The sequence below is a fragment of the Microtus oregoni genome, unplaced genomic scaffold (genome assembly GCF_018167655.1).
Source record: "Microtus oregoni isolate MIOR12 unplaced genomic scaffold, Mior012 000029F_ref0000214, whole genome shotgun sequence".
Taxonomy (NCBI): Eukaryota; Metazoa; Chordata; class Mammalia; order Rodentia; family Cricetidae; genus Microtus; species Microtus oregoni.
Window position 1 is genome coordinate 28,981,012 of NW_024543088.1, and position 27,562 is coordinate 29,008,573.

Genomic DNA, 27,562 nt, shown 5'->3' on the forward strand with positions numbered 1-27,562 from the left:
GGATGACTCTTTATCTACCTCATTTCTTTTCCTATCAGCAAAACTGGGACACGTTCAGCCTGATCTGCCTGCTTCACAGGGATTTAAGAACAGCTAAGTCAACAAATGAAGGAACGCTATCTTGTGGCTGTTCAAATGAAATGTGCCATCCCGTCAAATAGAGTTCTAGAGACATAATCAAATCAGCCCTAACCATGTCTGACATGAATTTGTTATAAGTTGTCAACCTTTCTGATTTCCTACTTTGGGGTAACCTTGGGGTCCTGTTGTGACAAGCATCTGGAAGGGCTGCTTACCCAACAGAAGAAATGGATTGAGAAAGTGTCTTACCTGAGCCAGTATCAGTTCCTCTTAATTTCCATGAGGCGCAACTATATTTCCTCTGACAAAGTCTTGCAAAATGCATTTCTGAGGATAACTATCATCTTTCAAAATCCACAAGCCAGGAATTGAAGTAAAAAGAGAGAAAAAAAAAACACTTAAGCATCCAGAACTTCAATGTTAAATGTGTAAAATACAAGAACTTTAAAATACAAGTCAGTAACAGATATCCAGGAACTTAAAGATCTCAAGTCCTTAAAGATTATGTATTATTTTTTCATTCACAAATTAAGTTTTAAACGAAAAACCAAATTTGAAAGTAAATATTTAAAGTACATTTTTGTCACATGTGATGCATTGACTTTTTATAAATACAACCACACAACCAGAGACTAAGACATAAACAGGACTATGGTTTTTATTTTGCAAGAGATGCTGCAGTTTTATATTTTAAATAGCAGCTGATTTGTATCAAAATATGAGCTAGAAGCAGAAATAACTTCTTGAGCCTATACATTTTGGGGTGGCAGATTAAAAGTGGTTTGTAGTGAATACTCTTTTGAGAAAAATGGAATCAAGTTAAGAGAAGAACACAAAATGTTGTTTGAAAATGACTAACAGAGAAATTCAATGAAATAGAATAGTCAAGAATGCCGAAATTCAGGTTTACCAAAGTGATGCAATTCCTGGATAGACAGAGTCAGTGAGGAGGGACAGGAAATGGTGTATGACTGTCATAAAGCAGGGCTTGCAGCCGTCCGTATTTTCTTAGTTTTCATTGCAAAACATGAATCTTGCTTCACTATCAAAAAGGGATTCCAAGAGTTTGAAAACTGAACCTGAGACAGAAATCTCGATTTTGATGTCTTATCTTGAATTAGAAGTTTAGTTTCTCTTATGCACAAAAACTTAAAGTTGTACTTAATCCATATACTTTTTATTGTAAATAACATTGTCCGGATACTCGACTAAATATTTTTATTAAAATTATACCATAGGTATTTGGATGTTCTATGTAAAATGAGGTGTAAAAGCCACTTTATACGTGTGTTATGTGTGTACATGTATCTAAACAGCAAACTGATTTTCTTATTCTAGGGTTGTACTGAAATTGTGGATTTTCATAATGTACTACCTGAGGGTATGAACCTGACCTTTTTCATCCCCTTGGTTTCAAATAACGGCAATTATACATGTGTGGTCACATATCCGGAAAACGGACGCCTCTTTCACCTCACCAGGACTATGAGTGTGAAGGTGGTAGGTAAGCATGACTTATCGTTCACAAGTGTACTGTGGAAGGGCTAAGATTTTGATTAGGCTCTTAATGGGTTATTATACACAATCACTCAAACTCTACTAGAAAAAAAAAGATACAGAATTTATTTGCTGCCCTAACCCCATAGCCTGTACGCAGGTCCATGTACAAAGTAAGCAATCAGTAACTGTTGGTTGACTTACTGCATATGTGAATGAGCAACAAGCATGCCAGGGTGTCAGGGAACAAGAACACAGCTGGATATATGGGTGCTTATGGTCTAAGGGTGCTTTTGTTAGTCATGTGTCTTTGATCAAGGCCTAGGAGTCAGCTGCATAACAAGACAGAGGGAGAACAGCTTGGGATGGAGACCGTGTGTAATAGGTTTAGGTATACTTGAGTCAACTTTCTTCATACCCCAGCTTTTACTTGATGGGGACACTGCCTAAAGGTGCTGCATGAGTTAGTGGAAAGATTTTCAATTCCAAGTCTCTGTTCGAGACTGTTTCCTTGAGTGAATCTGCTATTGGATCCAATACAAACTACCACAATAAAAGGGAAAAAAATTAATAGTGCAAATTTTTAACGCAACACTAGTAAAATCTAAATCTACCAATTCTGTGATTGCATTTCTTCAATTACTTTTGGAATGATGCTAGGTTGGGAATGAACTCACGAGGAAAAAAGAAGGCTGAATTTAGAATCTGAGTGTGCTTTAGAAACCAGATGAATTATGTCACATAATGTTGATCTCAGATGTTGTTTATAATTTATGTGCCTATATGCGCGTAGTTTTATCTGTGTTTGGAAAGTGAGAACAGGTGTTCTTGGTAACAGATTTAGGTGTAAAGTAATTGACAGACACAGCTAAGCTGTAGAAGTCTGCAGAAATAGGAATGGTGGGCTGCATTCCCGCCCGGCTCCCACACGCTTGGCTAGCCTATGCCCTGAAATAACAACACACAAATTGTATTCTTTTAAAACTGCTTGGCCCACTAGCTCTAACCTCTTACTGGCTAACTCTCACATCTTGATTAACCCATTTTGAATAATCTGTGTAGCACCACGGGATGGTGGCTTACCAGGAAGGATCTTAACCTGCATCCATCTTGGAGAGGAAAGCTATAGCGTCTGCCTGAATCTGCTTCTTTCTCCCAGCATTCTGTTCTTTCTACTCTGCCTATCTAAGTTGCTGTCCTATCAAAGGCCAAGGCAGTTTCTTTATTAACCAATGAAAGTAATACATAGACAAATGACCTTCCTCCATCAGAAGTCATTCTTAAATAACCTTCAAATGACACAAGTTTACTTTTCAAAACTGTGACACATTGGGCATTTATTAAACTTCACTAAAAGATGCTTTAGTATATTGTACTTAGCTTGTTTTTATATAATTTATTCCTATTCATGAAACTGGGGGTGAATTTTATTTACCATAATTAGAGTTAGAGAAAATATGCTTTTCAAAGTAAAATATACCTGTGTATATATGATTACTATATAGAGAAAACTGTGTGAGAACCTGGTCAGTCTTTAAACATGCACTATTAAATACCATAACTGGGTTAGAGAGATGCTTCAGAGTTTAAAAACACTGACTTTTCTTCCAGAGAACTCAAGCAACCTGAGATTCTCTTCTGTCCTTCATGTGCACCAGACACGAATGTGATACATAGGCATACATGTAGGCCAAACATCCATATTCATAAAATGAAAATAAACAAATTTTCAAAGAACACCACACTGCAAAACTCTTTCAAGTAGACCATACAAACAGCAGCATTTCCATGCATGGACATTTGGCTAGTAATCCAATATTAATCAGTCAGACATGTAAAAGTGTCCTTAAATTTTCCATGTAGCTAAATATTCGTTTACTATTATCCAGGTCTCATACTAAACATTCTGAGTATCTGAGGGAGAAATACTTGGACAATAGGCTTAAATAATAAGCAAGGTTTACAAATTGAAAGCACATCGTTCCATGTGTGGAATATGTGTGGAAAAAGTAACTTGGAAATTAAAAGAGGATGAAGAAAGAGAAGAAATAAGACATGAAAGTTGTTATTTCTAATATGGCAAGAGAGGTCTATGCCACATGAGCACTGGAAATTGAGAACACTGCTAAAACAATCTACCCACCCCCTAAAAAATGGAGGGGGTTCCATATATTTCATTTGTATTTTTGCAAAGAAAAAAAAAACGTTTTTCTGTGCTCACAACACTTCTGTCACTAAATGTGCGAATTTTCCACACCAAGCAATTCTCCTGTTCTCTGAGACACCCTCTGTGTTTCCTACATTTTAATTCATTTTGATACTAAATACCTGGAGTTTGCACAGAGCACACAGATTGAGGGCTTTACCTTCAAAGAATCTGAGGGACTCAAAAGCTCTTGGTTCAGGAACTGAGGACTAAATGTAACTATCAGAAGTCTACAATGAAAGATGCTCACGCCACCCACAGCACTCAGGAAATTAAAGGGCTCTCAGGACTTCTGTGTTAGGGATAAGTAATAGCGATTAATACATATTTCCTATTACATCACATTTCATTTTCAAAGAGTGACGTCCAGGAATTGGGTATATATTAGGCCATAGACGTTCTCAAGAATTGACAAACTATGCCAGGAAGTTGAACAAGTTGGATGCAGAGGTTTGCATAAGCCTGAATGATTTAACATCCCCCTTTTGCATTTCCTAATGTAGGCTCGCCAAAAGATGCATTACCACCCCAGATCTATTCCCCGAATGACCGTGTTGTCTATGAGAAAGAACCAGGTAATTATCAGTGTGGTTCCTATGTTTGGTTAGAGTCTCTTAATTACAAGAAGCAAAGCATAGGTTAGCATGAAGCAGTAAAGGCTAATTGGACAGAAGTGCACGGGTTTCAAGTGAAATGTGAGGGAAAGCCATGGCATGTAAGGACTCGGGAGTCTGAGCTGCTCTTCCAGTGCAGGTCCTTGTCCTCTGCTCCTTGCTTTCCCCTGTGGTTACGATCTGACAAAAACTTGACTTTGCACAGTGCTTTGGTTTGCCGAGGCCTCAATAAAAGCACAAGACGGCTTTTAAGTTTCTGCTTCCTCTTCAGAGTGTGGAGCTTGGAATCAGCTAGGACTGAGAGTGTCATGGAAAAAAAAACAGATTCATGAACACTGTCAAATGGTTGCCATGACTCCCTGGGCCACCCATAAGTTTTCATAACTTTTTATTCTAGAAAGAAATCATTCATAAATTACCAAATAAGAGGATTTTTTGTTGTTCTTTTGATTAAAAGCCTTCTACAATAGAGTAGAAAATCACAGAAAATTCTGACACTTTTACGTCATCTTCTTTTTTTTAAATTAGGCTAATATGCTTTTGTTATTTTTCATATCAGTCCCAGTTCCCTCTCCCTTCCCTCCTCCTGCTCCGCCCACCAGCTCCCCCACTCCAACACCATCCACTCCTCAGAGAGGATGAGGCCTCCCATGGGGAGCCAACAAGGTATGTCACATCACTTGAGGCAGGACCAAGGACCTCCTCCCCATATCTTAACTGAGGAAGGTAACCCTCCCAAGGGCATGGGTTCCAAAAACCAGTTCATACACTATGGATAAATACTGGTCTCACTTCCAGTGCCCCCCTAAACTGCCCAAGCCACTGTAAAACCATTCTAGACCTGTGAGAAGTATAGGAGAAAAGTTGTTTGTGTGGATTGAAGCTATAAAGCCAGAGATCATGTAGGTGTATTGCCCAAAAGGCAATGTTCTGATGAGTTTTCAGATATGATTTGATTCGTAAGGAGTAGAGGATGTATTAAGAGTTGGTCGCTCTAAAATAGGCTGCATTTCCTAGGGTTAATATGAGCTTTGTTTAAGAACATGAACAATATTGTCACCGCTGAAGTAAAAACTTATCAGCAACCCAAGTACGTTTCATCTACTTACTGGGCCGCACTTCCAAAGTATTCCTGAATTCATGTTCATTTTCTTTCATTATGGAAACAATGATTCATAATCTGTACGGTGAAGTGAGAGAGGCCACGCATTGTAGTGAAAGGTTTGGAGCCAGTGTTAGTCAGTTCATCCCAAGATAATTAGAGGTTTCTTCAGAGCCTGGGCAATAGTGAGCCAAGAATACAAGCAAAAAGCAAAATTATTCTCAGCAGGCTGGTGTGACAGTTCCAAGCTGGGTCAAATCCTTCCCCAGTTCTTATTAACAATTTGACCTACAAACAATGCTGCTTAACACGTAGACATTTCGACTTTTGCTTCTGTGGGCCATTAATTTTTAAAAGACTTCATGCTGTTTCATTAAGAATAAATGCCTAGGGTAGGGAAGACTTATTTGGGAAGGATGGAGGAGGGCAACACAGAAGGACAGGGAAGGAGGAGGAATATATAATAACCAAGGATGTTTTAAGAAGCTGGAGAGAATTATGATATTTTATGTTCACTTCAAATTACATTTTATATATATGAAGTTATGCGGCTTGGGATAAAAATGCTCCCCACAAAAAAAAAAAAAAACCATAGACTATTTAACAAAAACCTAATGCCAGGCATATGATATCTTCATTCATGTTGTTGGTCAGGACAGTCCAAAAAGTTCCCAAAACAATACAAACTGTCACTATTGTCCTTGAATGCCTCACAGAAATTGAAAGTAAGACCTTATCACTGATGATCTAGCAAACTTTGAAATCAGAACTTTGAGGATTCAATCTAAATCTAACCTAGAAGTCTCTCCTCTGAAGACTAGTTCTCATAGTGTGGGAAGGAGATATGCAAGCTTTCAAAGGAGAAAAGCAGCCAATTGTTCTACCCATCTGTAAAGCCGACAAACTAAAATAGCCAGAACATCAAGGTCTCGCAAAAGGTGCATTAATAGCTCTTCTATACCAGGACCAAAGAATAGCCACTTAGTTAGACTTAATCTCATCTTGATCGGTAGGAATTCATACCTACCTCTGTAAACATAGCTAGTTGGTGAGATTATGAAATCTAGAAGAGCATCTACTATTGCCCTTTGCATAAACCGGTGAAAGAATGAAACATAAGAATAAAAAATATAAAGGAAAACAATAACAAGTACAAGTATTTAGTTCTACCAAGTTCACAGCAATTATGCTGGTCTTGACATGATTGCTAGCACTATTTACTGTGAACCTCCCTTGTCTCATGAACCATTTCAGCTACATAACTTATAACTGTTCTTTTTTTATTAAAAATTTCCACCTCCTCTCCACCTACCTTTTCCCTCCCCCTCCCCCCAGTCCCCATGCCCCACTCTCCTCCCCCTCTCTCTCCATTCCAAAGAGCAGTCAGGGTTCCCTGCCCTGTGGGCACTCCAAGGTCCTCTCCCCTCCATCCACCTCTAGGAGGGTGAGCATCCAAACAGGCTAGACTCCCACAAAGCCAGTACATGCAGTAGGATCAAAACCCAGTGCCATTGTCCTTGGCTTCTCATCAGCCCTCATTGTCCACCATGTTCAGAGAGTTTGGTTTTATCCCATGCTTTTTCAGTCCCAGTCCAGCTGGTCTTGGTGAGCTCCCAACAGATCAGCCCCACCTTCTCAGTGGGTGGGTGATCCCCTTGCGGTCTTGACTTTCTTGCTCATGTTCTCCCTCCTTCTGTTCCTCATTTGGACCTTGGGAGCTCAGTCCATTGCTCCAATGTGGGTCTCTGTCTCTATCTCCATCCATCGCCAGATGAAGGTTCTATGGTGATATGGAAGATATTCATCAGTATGGCTATAGGATCGGGCCCCAGACCCAAAAAGATGAAAATGGGATGTACTCACTCATAATTGGTTTTTAGCCATAAATAAAGGACATTGAGCCTATTATTCACAATCCTAGAGAAGCTAAATAAGAAGGTGAACCCAAAGAAAAACATATAGTTATCCTCCTGGATATTGGAAGTAGACAAGATTGCTGGGCAAAAATTGGGAACTGGGAGGTGGGGTGGGATGGGGGAAAGGGGAGATGGGGAGAGACAAGTGAGAAGGGGAGGATGGGGAGAGCTTGGGGGAATGGGATGGTTGGGATAATGGAAGGATGGATATGGGAGCAGGGAAGTATATATCTTAATTAAGGGAGCCATTTTAGGGTTGGCAAGAGCCTTGCCTCTAGAGGGTTACCCAGGAGTCCAGAGAGATGTTCCCAACTAGGTCCTTGGGCAGCTGAGGAGAGAGAGCCTGAAATGGCCCAATCCTATAACTGCTATTTTTTAAACTAAGTTTCTGCATGTTTGGAGATGTGAATTCCCTGGCCAGTTCTCTTGGTAATGGCATAATTTCATCCTCCTTGGATAAGGACCCATCAGCTAAGGACTCTTTTATTAGTCACTGTGGTTGAAAGAGAATAGATATGATAGGCTCATATCTTTGAATTCTTAGTGCACAGTTTATGGAGCTGTTTGAGAAGAAGTAAGAGCCATGGCTGGGAGTAGACTTTGATGCTACAAGATCTCCTATGATATTCTAAGTAAGCTCTCTCCGACTCACATTTTTTGGATGAGATATAATCTCTCAGCTCCTGTTCCAGCACCATGCTGGCTAGTCTGCTGCCAAACTCTTGTGATGGTCTTCATTTCCAACCCTCTGGAACCGTGAACCCCAAATTAAATGTTCTCTTTTATAACTTGCCTTGGTCATGGTGAAAAGGAACTGAGACAGTCATACTTTATGAGGGAAATAACAAAAGGGAAGGTTTGGGCCTGAGAAGAATGCTTGCCGGAGTTCCTTTGGCACTTTAGAGTAGATTTATATAATGATAGAAAATGGCCATTTTGGTAATTGTATGTACAGTTGCTGGGCTTCTCTTCTTGGTTTTATTTTATTGTTTTGTGCATTTGGTGTTAGAATGATGAATGGTTTGTTGGCTTTTTGTGGCCACTAGAGAATCAGGCACATATGAGTCATATGAAAGATGCATATTGATGGATTACTATAGATTAACATCATCTATTCAATGTGTTTGTTTGTCAGGAGAGGAGCTTCTCATCCCCTGTAAAGTCTATTTCACGTTCATCATGGACTCCCACAATGAGATCTGGTGGACCATCGATGGAAAGAAGCCTGATGATGTCACCGCTGACGTCACCATTAATGAAAGGTAACATGGGTGTATACAGGCCCTCTAATCATTGTCAATCTCAGGTCTTGATACGCACCATTCAGTGTGCATGATGATTGTTTTTCCTTTAAATAAAATGTAGTAAGATTTTCAGTGGCTGCATCCCAAAGCAGGGCTATGGAACTTACAATGCAAGTGCACACACTTGATATATTGCATGCCAAAATTTGGTATTACATTGTCTTGAGTCCGGGTACCTTCATCCCAGTTGTTACAGGCATGTGCTATATTGTCTTAAGCTCTACAGACTTCACATGTTTATGCTATGATTCTCATTTAGAAACCTTTGGAATATATCTCTCTCATGAATCTAAAGATACATGAGAAGGAGAAATATTGGGATGTGGCTACCTGAAAGGATTTGGGTTATAATCTTCCTCACTCCTGGAGCATGGGTCTAGATATTTGCTTCTCTTCTAATTGTGTATATTTCTTCTATTAATATGACCATACCTTTCCTATCTTCCTTTGATACTTGAGAATTACTTGTTAAATACTAACATTTTTGTTCTTTAAATTTCACTTTAAAAAGTAAATGTGAAAAACTCTCAAAGACCTAATTTTTTAAAAAGCTGATGGGTAATAATGCTGACCTCTCTTAAAATGTCAAACTGAGTCACTTTATTCTTAAGCAAACTTGATATTTTTAACAATTTAACAAAGGGGGTGTACAGGTCTCTGAAAAACTGAAGATTTCTCTATAAGTGAGCTATAAATTGCTAGAGAGAATTGTTTTGCTATGGAAACCAATACATCAGAGTGGTCAAGCATGTGACAGAGTGGCAGAAGTCCCCAAGTTTATCACCTTGTGCCAACAGACCTTAAGTTCATTGTATTTCCACAATTCAAAACCTGTTTCTTTCCTACTAGTAAGTTCAGATATTTTAGAAATTATAAAATATCTACTTTGAACAGCTTCTTATCCTTAGATAGGACAAACAGTTACAGCAGAGATTTAAATATTGTATGATATATAAATGATTGAGAAGGAATGGGTGTTGCAGGAAGAGTTCTTAGGGGACTCTGTCAGTTTGGGAGGATTAGGAGGCATTTCACAGATGAAATAGTTTTCAAATCAAATTTGCTAAGTTACGAAATGAAAGCTGGTAAAAAGAAATGTGTTCAAAGACTTTAGGAAAGCAGAGGAAAATTGGAGGGAAAAGAAAGCCTCCCAACATGTCATGTTTTGTAGAAGGAACTACATGATGAAAGGTTCAGCTTGAGACCCCAAGGGACAGTTACTGATCAGTTCGGGATTCTGAGAATTGAGATTCTCCTCTTCATATTAAATGAATCCTTATGAGAACAAAGTCATGTTATTCCACTTTGCTGCAACTAAGACAAATTCGCAGTGTTCATGAGAGCAGGAAAATAAATTTTGGAGAAAACTACTTGTCCCTAAACACAGTTTTATGATTGACACCGTGTCTAATCTAAAGGAAAACCTGGTCAGCTAAGGGAGAGATACATTTAGACTCCTCTGAGACAAGGAGTTGAAGGGATTTGAAATCTTGGTCTTAAACACAAATACTTGGTCTTGGACTTACTGCAGTTGGATATACTTACTTCCCAGCTCAGTTTTCATGTTCTGAGCTAGTTCTTTTCATGTAAAGATTGAACTATGCGGTTTCAACATTTCACACAAACATCCTGCCTGTCTGCATTTGAAAATCAAGCTTTCCCTATCTCTGCAACATGACAGTTATGTGGGGCTGTGATAGCACAGAAGAGCAGTCATCAAGCATGGCTGCAGCAGAGACACATGTTCAATCTTCTGAGTATTTTAGTAAATTATTTCTGTAATACACTCTTTTACAAAACAGCCAAGGCATGGAAAGTTAAATGGCATTGCCCAAGGTGCAAATGACAAAACATGGATCAACCCCCCCCCCCAAATAAGTCTGATACCAGAAGATTCTTTTCAAGCTGATGCAGGCATCGTGCCTCAGCGTCTAGAGCAAGGGTGACATTCAGCTGTGAAGGAAGAGCTGCAGTGAGAATCTAGCATTGGGTTTGTCCAGAATTAGGCCAACGTGTGGTATGATAAGGCCCTTGTCAGCATTACAACCCTCTCCCACAGGACTCTGTAGTTGCTTGCTTCTTATTCACACAGAGGGCACAGCCTGTGTGTCTCACAAACGTTTTGATTTCTTTCTCCTTGTCTGTAGTATCAGTTATTCCCCAACAGAGGATGAAACAAGGACTCAGACTTTGAGCATCAAGAAAGTCACCCCTGAGGATCTCAGGCGCAACTATGTCTGTCATGCTCGAAATACCATAGGGGAAGCTGAGCATGCAGCCAAGGTGAAACAGAAAGGTAATGGATGCACCCAGCCGATGACTCTGTGAACTCTCAAATAACACTGTGCTGAATAGGAAATCAGAGAGAGAACTCTAGCGCCTAGCACATCGGACACAAAACAATGAGTCAGTTAAATGAAAAACCTTAGGAGAAAGCTTCCATCTTTGCAAAGAGGCTAGCATGTTGGTTCTGAGAGTGTCAGCACCTTAGTACCTAAATGTTGCTTGAAAATTCCATGAATGCAAGAGTAAGACACAATTTTATATCTTAAATAATCATGAAAAACGAAAAATCCTCAAAGCCAGTAAAGATGTAATAGAATCTCTAGAATCACATATTGTTGTTGAAGTCCAAAGATGCCCTTAGATGTAACTGAAAGCAGAGTTCAAGGGTCACATGTTTGATTGTGCCTTATGACCTTTAGGAATTTTTCCTGAATCATGCATTTTCGCTATTCTTAGAAGTGTAAGAAAGAATGAAACATAAATAGCAGTCATATATTTGTCTATAAATACATAAGGAAGGAATAGGATATTGATTCTCAAAAAAATGGAATTTTAGATTCATGTTTTACACATTATGTATCTATCATTAGGCAGTTTTATAATTGATAAAATAAAATTTATTAAAATATGATTTAGTTTGATGTTAAAATAATTTCTATGTTAATATCTGTATTTTCTAAAATAAATAAAAATTACAAATCCGTGTGTGAGCTGTTGCTCCTGAAGCATATTGCCTAAATTTTTCTTTGGGTCTTTCCCCCATCACAAATCCCAACCAATTGATCCCTTCCTGATTATTTTCTAGAGGTATGTAGTAAACTTAACAGAGACATCACACGGTCAGTATGACATTCTGAAACATCCTAGCTCTCACATTTTATAGTTTATAACACACACACACACACACACACACACACACACACACATATATGAAACATTTGATACACTTTATAACATTTATATAAAAAAGGAAAATGTTGACTTATGGTTGTTGCATTTGCTTTATATTTGAATCCTTTTTATTTATTTATTTTAAGCTGAGCAACAAAGAGGGCACAATCAAATCTTGTCTTACAAATTAGAAAGAAATTGTTTATAGCTCTTAAGAAGTCTTAAAGAATTTGTTCAGAATGCTCCACTGCTTCCATCTCAGAAGACACTGTAGTGAATTATCCGTGCTTGAACATTGGATACCCTAATAAAATCCTAGTTTCCTTTTAGCCCAACTCTCTGATCTTGGAAAACTAAAGCACTCTCTGAGCCTCATTATTTTTATCATAAAAAATGGAATGGAGAAAATTATACCAGCACCTCTAAGGTTGTCAAAAATGCACAGAACAAGCATTCTTACTAGCTCATACTATCATCAACTGTTCAATAAATGCTAGCTCTTATTTCTCCAAGGGTGTTATAAGCAATAATTAACAAAAGCATCTGTAATCAAACAAGTACCATTATAGTCTAGGTTACAAAACAAATCAAATTACTTTAGTTCAGGACCTGTTAGAGCCTTTAATATTTAACATTCCAAATGAAGGTCTTCAGGGGTTTAGATTGCTGCAGGCTGGGTGTTTTCAATTGTGTTAAAATCCATATTGCTGAAGTACAAAGAATCTGGGGTTTTTCTTGGCATGTACTCTGTAAAATAATAATAGAAGATGACATAAATTGATCACTTATCAAAGAACAGGATCAAGCCACAAATAAAATACTGTTTTATGTGGGATATGTGCCCAAGAATGTCCACCCAAGTAACTACTGTAGCCACAGAAACTCAGATTCTGAGTGTAGTGGGGACAGTAGTGGGGACAATATTGAAGCTGTGAAGGGAACACATGACCCTTTTGACAATCAGTGTTGATTCCAAGATTTTATATCTGCACATCATCAAAAGGATGACAGAAAGCACAAAGTGGTGACCCAGGCTTATAATCCTACCATATGGGAGATTTGAGCCAGGAGTTCGAGGTCAACCTCAGCTACCTAGAACCTTGAGACCAGCTTGGACTACATGAGACCCCGTCTCAAACAAACAAACAAACAAACAGCAAACATGACAGGGAGAGATTAACACGTGGAATGAGAATTCCCCGATCAGGTTTTATTGACTGCACATTTCATCCATTCAGTTGGCTAAAGTCCTTCATATGAGAGAGCTAAGATAAACATGTCTAACGTGCAGTTGTTTGGTCATCAGAGAGTATCAAGGTAGGTTCTAAGGAGACGTGTGTTTTAAATCCATATGAGAAGTTGCCAAACCAGTTGCCAAAGAGGTTTGCTGTTGCACACAGCCCCCAGCACAGCATGGAGCTTTGTATACTCTCTTTTCTCACCAGTTTTTGGATTTGTCAACTGTTAAGCTTCTAGCTTCTTAGGAAATGAGCGTTTGTGTCTCACTGCAGTTGCTCTTCAAGTCCCTGGTGATGCTGAAGGCTTTGTTGTTAGTTCATTGATCATTAATAAATCTTTCTGTGAGACCAGTAAAAATCTTTGGTCATTTTCAGCTGGATCATTTGTTTTACATTTAGTGTGGTATGTAACTCATGCTGGACACATGCATACAAGACACACACAACCACATATGCATGCCCAAATTCACACACACCACTTAACTTTTTTGAATGTGAAGAATATTTCCATCCAGCTTGTGAATTTATTCATTTTTGAAAGATTGGTTTCTATTTACATGTATGAGTGTTTTTGCCAGCATTTATGCATGTGTATCATTTGTGTGCTTAGTGCCTGCAGAGGCCAGAAGGAGACATCAGAGCCCCTGAAACTGGAGTTAAAGACAGCTGGTAGCCAGCATACAGGTGCTAGGTCCCCAGCAAGAATGATAATGCTCTTAACCCCTAAGTCCATGAGTTGATGTTTTGATAAGCACAGTTCTCAGTAATGTGAGGAAGCTCATTTTACCAGTCTCTTTTTATGAGTTAGTGCTTTCTGAATTATGTGCTTCTATTCTCTGTTGTATAAAGTCAAATGATGGCAGGCTTTGTTTAAAGATTTTTCCTTTCAATTTAGGCCTTTGTTCCATCTTAGATTGTAGTCTTGAGGGTGTGAGTTGCAGACTGGAGTCTGATGTTGACATTGTTCTGTTTCTTCACAGAAATAGTTGTTCTGACATCTTGTTGAATGTGTTTCACTGTTGTTTTTTTTTCTTGAAATGTCTTGAAAGTTTGGTCAAAAATTCAGTTATCTTTATGAGTTTCTGCATTCCTCACTCTACCCCTTTAATCAACTAGTTGCTGTTTAGTCTTACACCATTTTTATTACTATAGTGTGAAATTATTAACTAAAACGCTGTTGCCCTTTTCCTGTTTTCAAGGTTGTTTCATTATTTTTAAAAAGTACATAGTTTCCTTACCTGTTTTAGTACCAGTTTGTCAATTTCTATTCTTCTTTGATTTTGATTGAGACCCTATTAAATTTATGAGTAACACTGAAGACTTACCAATACCAATTCTATCAATCCATAAAGATGATAGACCTCTCCATTTATATAGAGTCTTAGTAATTTATTTCATCAATTAAAAAAAAGTTGAGTGTACAGGTTTTTATTACATGTTATCAAATTTGTCTCTAAAGAATTTTAAAATGTATGCCATCAGACATTTTAAGTTTTCTAATTGTTTATTAATAAAGCATAGTCAGATAGTTAATTGATTTTTATGTGCTCACCTTGAGCTGTTCTTCAAAATTCAATTATCACAATTTCTGCTTGTCTCTCTCTTATTCTTTTTCCTTAAGAGTGTGTTTTCTTGTGTTAGTTTTCTAAGTTGTCCTTCGGGGCACTCCCTTGTTCTTCTAAGTTGTCATGTATGGGCATGCTTTCTGGGGATCATTTCTTTCAATTGTTTCAGAGCCTATGGAGGCTTTAGTGGTTTTTGTTAAGATAAATGATTTGTATGCTTTTTCAAGAATGTATTTTTTATGTTTTGAATTTCTACCTCACTGGAATGTCTCCATTGATATTTCCTATTTACTCTTCACAAATGTTCATTTAAAAAAAACTCAGCAGACACATTTTAATATGGATTTTAAAATGCTTAGCTCGTCTTTAAATCATCTCTGCCAATTCTGGATTCTATTTTTACTTATTGATATGTCTTTTGAACGTTGATTCTGTTATTTTTCTGCTATCTAGTGTTTTATCATTATTCTGGGCATCATAGATGTTATGCTGTGGAATGTATTTTGTGAGCAAGTTGAGTTTTATTGTAGCAGGTGTTTAATTTGTTTATATTATAGGTCTCCTTTCCTTTTCTCCCTTCTTTCTTCCTTCTGGAATTCTCTTAATTGCATGTGTTAAAGTAGCTAGAAATGCCCTTTCTGGTAAAGCTGGGTGGATACACTTCTCAGGCTCAGCCATTTAGGCTCTGACGCCAGACACCTGGGTCACCTCAGATTCGTATGTGCTTCTATGGTTTTTCATTTTCTAGGTGTTCTTTATATGACATTGTAAGTACAAACCAAATCTCCACAGCTTTGCATTTTCACGTTCTTTGCCACAGACTGAAGATAATCTCATGCAGATTCCTAGAGTTCCTTTTCTACTCAACTCTCCTCTTTCTATTACTTAGTCCTTGAAATGCAAACTGGCTCAATTGTCTCAACTCTCATTTCTCTCCCCAGCTCAGAGCAGCCCCCACCTTCTTAGGACTTTCCTTTCTGTACCGAAATCTGGAAGGTTATCTTTGATGATTATTAGAAAGAAAAAGACATAATGACCATGGGCTTATCTTAGTTTTACCAGTTCTCCAACTATAAGAGGCTAAAAAGCAACAACAGCAGCACTATTTAAGGTATTCCAGAGGGCAGGCTAGTTCATTATCATTTACTTTTCTGGTACCAAAGGTGAGGTCCAGAGGACAGAGGGTGTATAGCCTCATCCCTGAACCATCAGATTTGCAGATCAATTCACCGTTCTCTGTTTTGATATCACTCAAATAAAACACACTTTTGTTAACATTTCAAACTAATGGCCATCACCACAATTTTAAAAATTATGCATAATTGAGTACTGACTAGCCTTGGTCTCTGTGGCAGGGGACAATTGGCAGACCAGGCACCTGGTATTCAGAGGAAGAGCTCAGTAGATTGCAAGCCCAGTTATAACAATGAAGATAAATAATTTGGGTTGCCAAGGACAAAATTTATTGTAGAGGCAGAACCAAAAGCAGGGGAGAGGACCAGCGCTGGGGTCCTTCATTCTTTTAACAAAGATGGCTGGCTGGGTACATGGAGTTCAGGGCCAGTTTATAATACAGAGCTGCAAAGCACATTCTGATTTGGGGAGTAGCAATAAGCAAATGACGGCATTTGGCTACATTCTAATTGAGACTAACTGCAATCAATGAGAGGGCGAGTTCAGGAGTCCAGTGTGGTCAGATTACGTCACTCCTTTTTGATTGGAAACCGTTTTGTCTGAAATTGCAACAGTGCAAAATTGTCATTTCGAATGCCGAGACTTGCAGTAGGAAGGACACAAAATATAGGCCAAGGGTCACTGCTTCCCTATAATGTCCTTTCGCTTTACAAGACAGCCCTTTAGAACCACCGCCATTTAGAAGAGCTGTCCGGTGGATTATTAATTTTCTGATCCAATCAGTTAAGTGCGGTTAGGGAATCTTTAATAAGAAGATGACACCAGGAAGCACAATCTGAGCTGTAAATATGAGCTGTATCATTGGAGATACAAAACAAAATTGAAGAGCCCTATTAAAAGTGAAAGAGGCTGTAGAAATGAGCCTGGCAGAGAGAAATCAATTGTTTAATTGATCTTTTGCTCTTCAAGCAAGACCTCTATTAATACCTGGAAAAACACCCACCCATTTAGAGAACCACCATCCTGAGACTCCAGGACTGGGTTACACCTGATAACAAGGTTTGAATGGTCAATTCCAGGGTTCCCCTGTACTAGGTAGACAACACACTGAATTCAGGTTGATGAACTTGAAAGTCCGGGATTTATCTCTAAATTGAGAACTTTGGACTCTGCTCCAGGTTGCTTACCGTGTTTTCATTCCGATTAAATGCCATTTGAAAAGTCCTCCCAGCCACTGAGTCTGCATCTGGTCAATGATCTAACACCATGGCAGCATTCCATGTGCAATTTGAAGAGAACCTAGATAGCAGTCCCACTCTGGAGGAGAGTCTCCACACCTCATCTCAACAGACAGATGTTCAGCACTAAAGTGTTCAACTGCGCGGAGAAGCATCTCTGTCTCTCCGCTCTTCGACCTCCCCCACCCCAGTCTCACTCCATCTGGCCCAGGTCTCCCAATCACATGACTTGCGTTTTCAAAACATCAGTAACAGTTTTTAAACTAACCCAATGAAATATGCTCTTGTTTCTGTGCTTCCCCTGCATTAGATTTTTTTTTAGCCCTTCCTGCCGTCTTCCCTTTCTATCCCTCAAGCATCTGGCAGACATGCCAAGAAAGGCATTATCGAGCCAGCCAATACCAAGCCCAGCTTCATCTCCAGCAAATTACTCTGTTCTTCCTCAAAGTCTTCAGCTGCCGTGCCACAGTCAACATAGCAAACAAATGATGCTTCTGCCCTTGACTTTGGGCATCTTTCCTTATCCTGAAAGAGGAAAGGGCTATTTCTGGGGAAGTTTGTTGAGATCCCAGGTGCCGCAGGGATAGGATGGACAAAATGGTTTCCACCTGGAAGGTGTGGAGGCCTAGTCTATTTTGCAGGGAGTGGGAAGGAATGATGAAGGAGTAACTATCTACAGTTCACTAATATTGCTGAGATAAAATCAATGAAAAGTAGATATTTCTATGGACAAAATCCAGGCTGAAAAAATAGAACAGCTTTATTAGTGAAATGAAGACATATATAAATGAACTTGGAAATTAAAAGAAAAGAAAGACATACTATAGCCACAAGTCATACTATGGTCACAGCATTATGTTTGCTTTTCCTGAGCCCTTTGAGACAAGGACAGTGTAAATGAGACAGGACAGTGATTGGAGGCTTGGTTAGAATAGTCAGTGAAGTGAGCAGGGCTTCTGACTTAATTCCTAGCTTTTAATAAATTGGGAATTATCTCACTCTATTTCTGGTACTTCCATAAAGCCTGCCTATGGTATTCACAGTGTCAAAAAAGTAAGTAGATAACAAGGAAAAAAAATCAAATCTCAGAAGGTCAGCCTTTGAAGTATTTGTCACAGAACTGTGAGCTTGGGAAATATAAGAACCAAATACCACTTCCTATTCCGTAGATTTGCCAAAACTCAATGAAAATACTAGTTTGAGGCCTCTTTTAAATAAAGGAAAGGAATCAAATTTCTCTGATGTTGATGTTAGAAAGAGGATGAAGTCAAAATGAATAGACATGGCAAGATTTGTGCTCAGATTGCCTCCTCTGATGGTGGGCCTTTCTTTGGTGAGGGTTCTTGAGAGAGCAATGCAAGAAAAAACAGTTGCTGGACACAGCACTTTCAAAACTCTCCTTGTCCTAGGATCATGGCACAGTGCTGCAGTCTCAGTTCCCAGGAGGCTCAGGCAGGAAGTTGGTGAGGTTGAGCTGAAGAGCAAGACTCTCTCAGTTTATACATGACTAGGGTTATACTTCAACGGTAGAGCTTGCCTAGCATGCACAAGACCCTGTGCTGAGTTGAATATGATAACCTTCCTGGAAATCCTTCCCAATGTTAAGATCCTATTTTGTTTTGTATACATTTGGGATCTATTCAAATCACTAAGTCATTTAAAGCACTTTCTTTACCAGGAACTATAAACCACACAGCAAGAACAACAAAATAGTAAATAAATAGGATGCAATCTCGTATTTAAAAAAGATCATGCCTAATCTGTTATCATGTTGTTTCTGCTTGTTAACATTTGCATGTCAAGTGCCTGACTTGGCTGCTTGGCTGATCCAGTCATGAAGGAGATGGGGGATTACTATGATCACTGATTAGAAGTTAATTATCATCATCATTTTATCATTTGCTTTAGTAATACCCCCGAGGTACACAGTGGAACTCGCCTGTGGTTTTGGAGCCACGGTATTTCTGGTGGTGGTTCTCATCGTGGTCTACCATGTTTACTGGCTGGAGATGGTCCTCTTTTACCGGGCTCACTTCGGAACAGATGAAACAATTCTTGGTGAGTACTGGAAGTATGATGCAAATCTCTTTAAACAATGTGTTTCTCTAGCTTATGAACCACTGTATTTAATAAGATCATCTTTGATTTTAGCTCTTATTAGTAAAAATCTTTCCAGTATGCCCTGTTCACCTTTCTTGATGGAAATATGGTTTAGTCTAGACTAGCTTTGTCTTTATAAAATTATGATGCATATTACATATGAAATTAACATTTCCCCCAATGGTTCAAAGGGCATAAGTGAAAATAAGGATTTGATTCAATATTCATACATTGTTATTTCAGTATAAAAATGATATTTAAAATGTTAATGAGATGTTTTGCCAACTTTCAAATGCAGAACGCTGCTTTGCAGTCCTGGCACATCTCAGTGGGGACAGCTGCGCTCAGATGGTGGGCAGACACATGTGGTTCTTGGTCACTAGAGAGGACAGTGCAGGGCCACAGCCTTTTGTTTTGCTTTGTTTTGTCCTTTGTGTTGTGACACAATGTCTCATTGTGCAGCTCAGGCTGACCTCAATCCTGAGTGCTGGGATGGTTGGTCTGCGCCACCACGTTCAGCTGTAGGTTCATATGTTTCAGGGGAAGATCCATGGGCCAGCAGCATCATGATCATCCAAAAGCATTTTAGGTGGAGACTTTTAAACATGACTCCCCCTGAACCAGAACATATGCCGTAAAAATACTTCCAGGTGGTTCAGGTGTACATAAGAGTGTATTGTTTACCTTGCTCTCACTAATAAAAATCTTTCCAATGTGTATTCCTGGGAGAAATTTTCCTGGCAGTATCACTGAGACATCCGAATCTTTACCAAATCTCTACTGTACAGGAAAAGGAGAAACAGTCCACCCCATAAAATTCTAATTCAGAAGGCCTTGGGAAGAAACACATAATCTATATTTTTAACGACTCATGAATTTTATTAAGCAAATTTCAGAAAGATCAATATATCGATCTTAACATAATTTAATTCTAGTTCTTTTTGGGTATAATTTAGTCAGTTTCAAAAAGTCTTTCTCAATTTAGAATTCTAATGTATTAGCAAGCGGTTTTCTAAAACACTGCGTAGAAATTTCCTGCCTGGCCTTAGCTCCCAGGACCTGTGGTGTGCATCCTTGTTCCCGTGATTCGGGGGACAGTCTTTGTCCACTACAGGCGTCACTCCCTGAGATGAGAGTAGAAGATACATCGGATACAGTCTGAACCCACATGGTCCTTCTGCCTGAATCCTGTCACCACTAAAAAATTACACAGATCTGTCACATTCTTCACAGATGCAAAAAGGAAAAAAATGAAAAAAATTAAAATGCCCAACACCCAAAAGTTAGATTTAAGAAAAAAAGGAACAATTTGAGAAGTTTTTTTTTTTCTAATTTGCTTTGACTCTGTGTTCCTTTTGCTAGATGGAAAGGAATATGATATTTATGTTTCCTATGCAAGAAACGCTGAAGAAGAGGAGTTTGTGTTGCTGACGCTCCGTGGCGTTTTGGAGAATGAATTTGGATACAAGCTGTGCATCTTCGACAGAGACAGCTTGCCTGGGGGAAGTAGGTATCACGCTTGAGCAACACGGGGGCCACCCTGAGGGGCGAAGTGGATCCTGAGTTTCTGGTGCATGAATGGGCTGTAGCACAGTCATGGTGTTCAGATAGTGAGTGTACAGTTCCTTCAGGTAATGGACACTTCTCCAGAAGTGCAGGCACAGTGTCAGGTGGACATTGTTCAGTCTAGTTCCTGGCTTTAAACTTTTCCCTTGTAACCTCCAAGAGCTCCATGCCAGAAAAGAGCCAGCCCTGAGGAAGTCAATCTCACTGGAAGTTAGATTTTCAAGCCTTGGGCTGACACACATTAATTTTGGTTCATTTTCTTTGACAAAGGCCACGTGGAGAGACTGTTTCTTTACACAAACTGAGTTTTACTCTGCTTGCCTGGAACGGAGCTGCAGGACATAGAGTAGAGAATTTCCCCACTAACACAGCATGCCCTTTGCTCTTTCTCACCATTTCCTCACCTCTGAGCCAGCGAGCTGCTGCTTTCCAAATCTGCCTGTTCACTGTTTGGATCTCCTTTTCTAACAGTGTGGATGCTTGTGTTTTAGCTTAAAATGTGGAAGGCCATTGCATTCTACCTAGTTTTACAAGGAAAAGCTTGAACTAATGTTAAAAACCAATGCTTCCTCTTTTCAAGTCCCAACAGTCATGGTTCATTCAGGAGTTGTGTGGCAAGCGTGGCAGCAACACTGTTCAATTCCCTGTAAGACTTTCCTATCTAATATAAGCACACTGACTCCCATCTGGAGCAGAGAAAGAGATTTTCCTCTCTTTTTCCAAAGAAATCTGTTCACGTTGACTGTTTTATACGTTTTTGAAATGCGTGGGTAATAAATACCTGGAACAGTTTTCTTCTCATTTTGCATTAATAGATCATTTTGCTTATCTGCCCAGCCATCACCCCAAACCTGAGCTTGTGTTCTACAGAAGATCTCTCCTTGTGTGTCATTGTGCCATGAAATGATCACTTACATGGTGAAAGGCAAAGTTCTACTCATATTAATTAACAAGTTGCTTAACTCATTCATGCATCTATTGATTCATTTACAAAGTCAATCAAAGTATCTTATCTACTATGTGAAGAGTGAATAAAAGATGCGCAGTATATATCTGGATAAGACCTACAGGGGACTAACAGTCCTTCGAAAAATGCAGTTTTTCTTGCACACTGCAGGCCCTCTTCTCTTTGGATTCTTCCTTCTGCTCTTTCTGAGGCCACTTTGCTGCCGAACCTCTTTCTGTGCAAAGACACAGTCAGCCTCTGCTGGAAATGCTTAGAGGAAACACACACCTCTTTCTGGGTTCTCCCCCAGGCTGCACATGTTAGATGTTACCTGGCAAGTCCTTCCCTATTACTTCTGCACCCGTGAAGATTAAGAATGGAAATCACTGCAGAGGGGAATGTGATACAGGTTTGCACACCACCAGGGAACTGCCTGGAGCCAGCGAGCAAGCATTCCTTCTCTAGGTGAAGGATTATGCCGGTCTCCTTGAGCATCTGTGAGCAGATAGATTAGTCTCAAGAATTTAGCAGCAGGAATTAATCAGAGCCCTTGAATAAAATTAGCCTGTGTTTCCCTCTTCCCCACTTTGTTTTGTTCATCTCGGGGGAAAAGTGTTTGCTAGTGAATGTAAAGACAGCAGCTAGCATTTGCTGAAGAAAGGCTGGCTTCCCAGGGACTAAATGTTGAAGAGAAAGATCCGTGTTCTGTTTTCATCTCCACCCCAGAGAAAAGGAAGGAGCTGATGTGGGAAGATACTGTTGGCCAAAATGCCATTTGTTTGAGTTACTAATGCAGCTACATTGTGACATCAGTTGGCATCAGGAAAGTACACGTCTGTAGCCAGCTTTCTTGGGCCACCAGCCCCCAAATCATGACAAAGAAGCTTATTATTAATTATGAATTCTTGGCATTAGCTTAGGCTTGTTTCTAGCTTGTCTTTTTTTTTTCCCTTTAACTTAAATTAACTCATTTCTACTAATCTATGTGCTGCCCCGAGGCTTGTTTACCCCATCTAAATATTGTCCGTTCTGCTTTTCTGCTTCCTCCATGACTGGCTGGCTCCTGGCTGGCTGGCTGGCTGGCTGGCTAGCTGGCTCCCCTTTTCTCTCTGCCTGCCAGTCCCACCTATTCTTCCTCTGCTGAGATATTAGCTGTTCAGCTTTTTATTAGACCGATCAGATGCCTTAGGCAGGCAAGGTAAAACAGCAACACAACTTTGCATAGTTAAACAAATTCAGCATAAGCAAAGGCAGCACATCTTGTGTAGTTAAACAATTGTTCTATTCTACAACACACACCAGCAGATGGAGACTCCACATTCTCTGCTCTTGCCCTTGGTTAGCTGCAACTGAAACTTGGGGTCTTTGAATCTGTAGTACAGGGTTTTTAATTCTTTTCATGTGATGGCTTATTCTAGGGTATCTTTCAGGAGCCAGTTGGGCTGAGACAAAATGCTGTTTGAAGAAACTGATGTCACTGCAATGTGTCTAGTCTATCTTGCTCAAACGGTGCTTGTGAGGATCTCGTGACAGCAGTCCACCATACTTTTGGCTTTAGCTTATTTGGAAATATTTTGGGCATAGGGCATTTATGTATAACTCCATTTTCCCTGAGCAGAGTGACGGTCGCTGGACAGTATGTTTGGATTAAAGATGAATACTGTTGTTGGGGAGCGTGTTAGAGCTTTGATTCTCAGGCAGCCATTCCCAGTCCCCTCCCTGCCTTTGCTCTCCGAGCTCTGTGCATCAGGTGATTCCTGGCCAACACTAATCCCCACGGTGTTTTCTTTCCCAGTTGTCACAGATGAGACCTTGAGCTTCATTCAGAAAAGCAGACGCCTCCTGGTTGTGCTAAGCCCCAACTACGTGCTCCAGGGAACACAGGCCCTCCTGGAGCTCAAGGCGGGCCTAGAAAATATGGCCTCCCGGGGCAACATCAACGTCATTTTAGTACAGTACAAAGCTGTGAAGGACATGAAGGTGAAAGAGCTGAAGAGGGCTAAGACGGTGCTCACGGTCATTAAATGGAAAGGGGAGAAATCCAAGTATCCCCAGGGCAGGTTCTGGAAGCAGCTGCAGGTGGCCATGCCAGTGAAGAAGAGTTCCAGGTGGTCTAGCAGTGACAAGCAGGGCCTATCCTATTCGTCCCTGAAAAACGTATGAAAGGGAAAGCCAAGGAGCAAAAAGAACAAGTGGGCCCACGGGAGGAAAAGCCCCCCTTCTTTCCTCCCAGGCTGTGGCTTCATAGATAGAAAGAGAACCCTGTCTAAGCCCCTCATAGGGAAACATCCTAGGGATTGTGTGACTGGCAGTTTTGCTTGTCAGGCCAACTTAAGGGTAAGAGTGATGTTCTCTACAGTCTGTCGCCAGATCTAACGCCATTATGCTCTTTGCGAGTCAAAGATGTGTTCGATGCATCCTCCGTCTCGCTTCCTCCCTTTCTTTTAGTCTCTTTGTAAAAATGTCACCATGATGGAGCCCCTTTGCCCAGTGACTCGAAGCTCCTTTAAAGATAGGTTACAGGGAGTATCACCTGTTTCTCCCTAGGATTTTCCTTAAGTTTTATTTTATTTTCAGTCATCCATTGAACATATCACCAGAGGTTAAATCTATTTCAACTGAGGATAATTCACTCCGTTGCTAATTTGTCTGTTGAATCCACCGCCTCAGTAAGACTAACAGTCAAACTACAGCTGTTCCTCACGGTGGATTCAGTGGCAAGACCCCTTTCGTACTACTAAAACCACATTTCCCTGTCTCAGGTAATGGATTAGCATATTTATAAACTTGACAAAGTCACAGCTTCTGCCTTATCATCGTAGCTTCTCAAGGATGTACAGATAGAGAGGTCCACACTTGTCAGTCTGTCTCCCTACCTATTGTGTCCATCGTCCACACTTCATAGGAGGCACCAAGCTTTTACTGGTGCTAATGGAAAAGCGAGAAAACGCCAAAATGCTCTCAGAGTGTTCTTGACACCGGAAGAGAACAGGGAGCAGGATATTTGCAGTTTGTCTTTTAATTCCAACCTTACTAATGGGAGAACCAGGGAAGTGGTTAATCCCTGCTCATTCGCACCTCTTCATTATGAAGCAGAGTTGAGAGGTGGCGATTTTCCTTTTGGCATTACTATTCTAAAAGAATGACCACGTCCAATAATTTATTGACGAGTACATGTAGTACCTTGTTCCAAATAAATCACCCTGAAAGTCACTGTTGATGAAACTGGGGTTTTTTAGTTTTAAGCAGAGGTTTACTTATTCCTCGGACTTGTAAAAGTGAAAACTAAGTACATTTACGTTTAGAGTGGCCAGTTTCTACATCATGTCTTGCATGTGTGTATACATATATGTATATATATAAATGTATATATATATATACATATACACATGTGCAATATCAGTACATGTGAATTTTATGTGTGTATGTATATAGAAGTTCCCACAAACTATGTGTATGGGTGTATATCCATTTGCCTATAAATTATCTGTGTGTATGTATTTGGAGCTATACATAATTACACACATATATCTTTAAACAACCATTGGTATATTATTAAAAGCCAGTAGAATTGTTGTCCAGTTTTAAAATTTATGTTTATAGTGCAATGGTTTTCTGTTGGTGCTTTCATTCCACTACTGTTTTATTTGTGACTTCTTGGTTCTCTGTGTATAGTTATCATAGATCTTGCCTCCCCTGGACTAGTATGAATGACTTACTGTTCCTACAGTTGATCTGGGCTGCAGGGCTATCTCTTGTCCGAGGACCTTCCATTATCACTGTTCAACAGTAGGCGGTCACCTGATATCAGTTGATGTTCTGTTACATTTCCTGCGAGACACATTTAGAGTCTAAGTTATGTGAATCTCAGTGCTCAGCTGTGTGGACTACTGACTGATGAAGAAAAACAGACATAGCTATAAATGAGTCTGAGTATCCCATGAAATGCAACTCCTAACTTAAGGAAGACTTTATCCAAGTTGTGTTAATGTTAATAAGAAATTCTGGAATTTTCTCTTATTTTAAGTGTTCATCAGTACTGATGCCTGCAATAAATTATTGCTCTGTGTTAGAATTATTGGTTACTCTAAATTGAAAAGAGTTCCCTTGTGAATCTTTGACATAAAAAACTATAATATATAGTCTTTTTCAGTTTTTTGAAAGGTTAGTGATTTTTGTTATTTCAAATAATTACCATTTCCACTAATAACCTTTAATCACAGTACCAGATGGAAGCTGGCCCCAGATAAGCTTTGAATGTTACTTCTAGCATTAGCTATAGGAAAGCAAGGGGCAAGCCCCTCACGGCAGGCCAGTCTCTGCACTGGGTAGTTTCTGCCCTGCTGGATTCTGTACTCAGCCCAACTGCTGTTCTATACCCTAGAAATGCTTCATGGTTTCCTATTTATACTCCTCTTTGTTGTACTGACCCTGCTCCAATTCTATAGTGTAACGCATCTCAAACCTAAAGAACGTATCTCTTCCTAAGAGAACTTAGTTTGAAGACTCTTGTCTGAGTTTCAGAAGATGTTCCATACAGAATAGCAGAGCTTTGGAGGAGGGGTCACACACTTGTCCTAGGAGGGCAAGATGATATATCATGTCTCTTATGAATAAAAAAAAAAAGGAAAACATCCTCCATAGTTTTAGGTTTATGATAAAGGGAACGTCTGCACCCAGGTTAACAAAGAACCATTCTATATAGAGTGTCTACTCACACAGTCACATGTGGTTTATTTAATTGTCTTTTGTACTTTAAGCGACTCCCTGGGATTCTAATAATAAAGTACTGTCCTCTACTGGGAAACAAAGCATCACTCCACTTGTTACTTACGCATCAGTTTCCATAGGTTTTAGTACTTTATGATTGTCTTTTTAATTTTATTCATACACATTTGTATTTTCCATTTTCATTTGATTTGTATATTTTCATATTTTTTACAATAAACCATTTATTTTCAACTTTGAATTTTATTTTGTGCATGTGTTTTGTGTCCTTATATTTTTTGTCTGGGATTGAGAAATAGGAGGGGAAAAAAAGAGCAATTATGTTTACAAAAATAAATGAAAGAAGTTATAATAGCGAAATATTTATTGAGGAATAAGAAAAATGTGAACTTCGTATCAAGAACATTGCCTCTGCATATGAGTAAAAGAATTGCTTAAGTAGAATGAATAGTCCAGTACATTAGATGAACGGGGGCAGGGAAACAAAAGCCATACTTGGTAATAACTTTAAAACAAAACCACAGTTATTTCTCTGGTTTCAGCTTCAAATGCCACTAATGCACAGAAAACTCTTACTAGTCAACAAAAGAAAGGAGCCAGGATGCATGGACCACAGCCATGAGGACACGGTTTTCTATTCAGTTAGTAAACAACTGCCAGGCAGGATTGAAAGGCAACAAAATTCTCTACTGTGGGCATATAGAATCCCCATTCCAGGAAATGTACATGGTATTATATTTTTGTGTATAGATGCTTTGCGTTGAATGCACGGTAACCAGTCTTAAGTTGCTTCACCCTTCAATCCATTCAGAAGACTTGGGATTGGCACTCATTGCATCTGTGTCATCAATCTCACTATCACTTGCCTAATTAAATTTCCCAAGACATTTTCTCCATTCAGTTGTCTACATCCCTAACCAGATCTTTGATGCAAGCCAAGTATGCAGCATGGAATGAAAGACGTGTTCAGCAGCTAATCTAGTGTTTCTTTTGAAGCATTTTTAAAATTAGACTGTTATATGTATTTATTTTCTATCCCTATATGGGGACAGCATATGTACTAGTCAGTTCTCATATTCTGCCCAGGGATCAAACTCAGAATGACAGGCACTTTCACCTACTGACTCATCTTACTAGCTTTTTTTTGGCC

The 27,562-nt window shown here is 39.4% G+C and overlaps 1 protein-coding gene across 4 annotated transcripts in view; it reads left to right on the top strand.

The window, feature by feature from the left end:
- The window catches only part of LOC121464952 (interleukin 1 receptor accessory protein), a 148,770-nt gene that overhangs the window by 109,747 nt on the left and 11,461 nt on the right, over positions 1-27,562 (top strand). For 3 of the 4 annotated variants that reach the window (XR_005976593.1, XR_005976594.1, XM_041678085.1), the window contains exons 5-10: positions 1,420-1,585; positions 4,288-4,359; positions 8,552-8,678; positions 10,868-11,016; positions 18,981-19,130; positions 20,535-20,678. Coding sequence is in view for 2 of the 4 variants with exons in the window: in XM_041678085.1 (XP_041534019.1) it covers positions 1,420-1,585; positions 4,288-4,359; positions 8,552-8,678; positions 10,868-11,016; positions 18,981-19,130; positions 20,535-20,678 (808 nt within the window). In the remaining 2 variants the exon portion in view is untranslated. Of the gene's footprint in view, positions 1-1,419; positions 1,586-4,287; positions 4,360-8,551; positions 8,679-10,867; positions 11,017-18,980; positions 19,131-20,534; positions 20,679-23,479; positions 26,648-27,562 lie in introns of those variants that run through there. The other variant, XM_041678086.1, reaches the window with a different exon arrangement.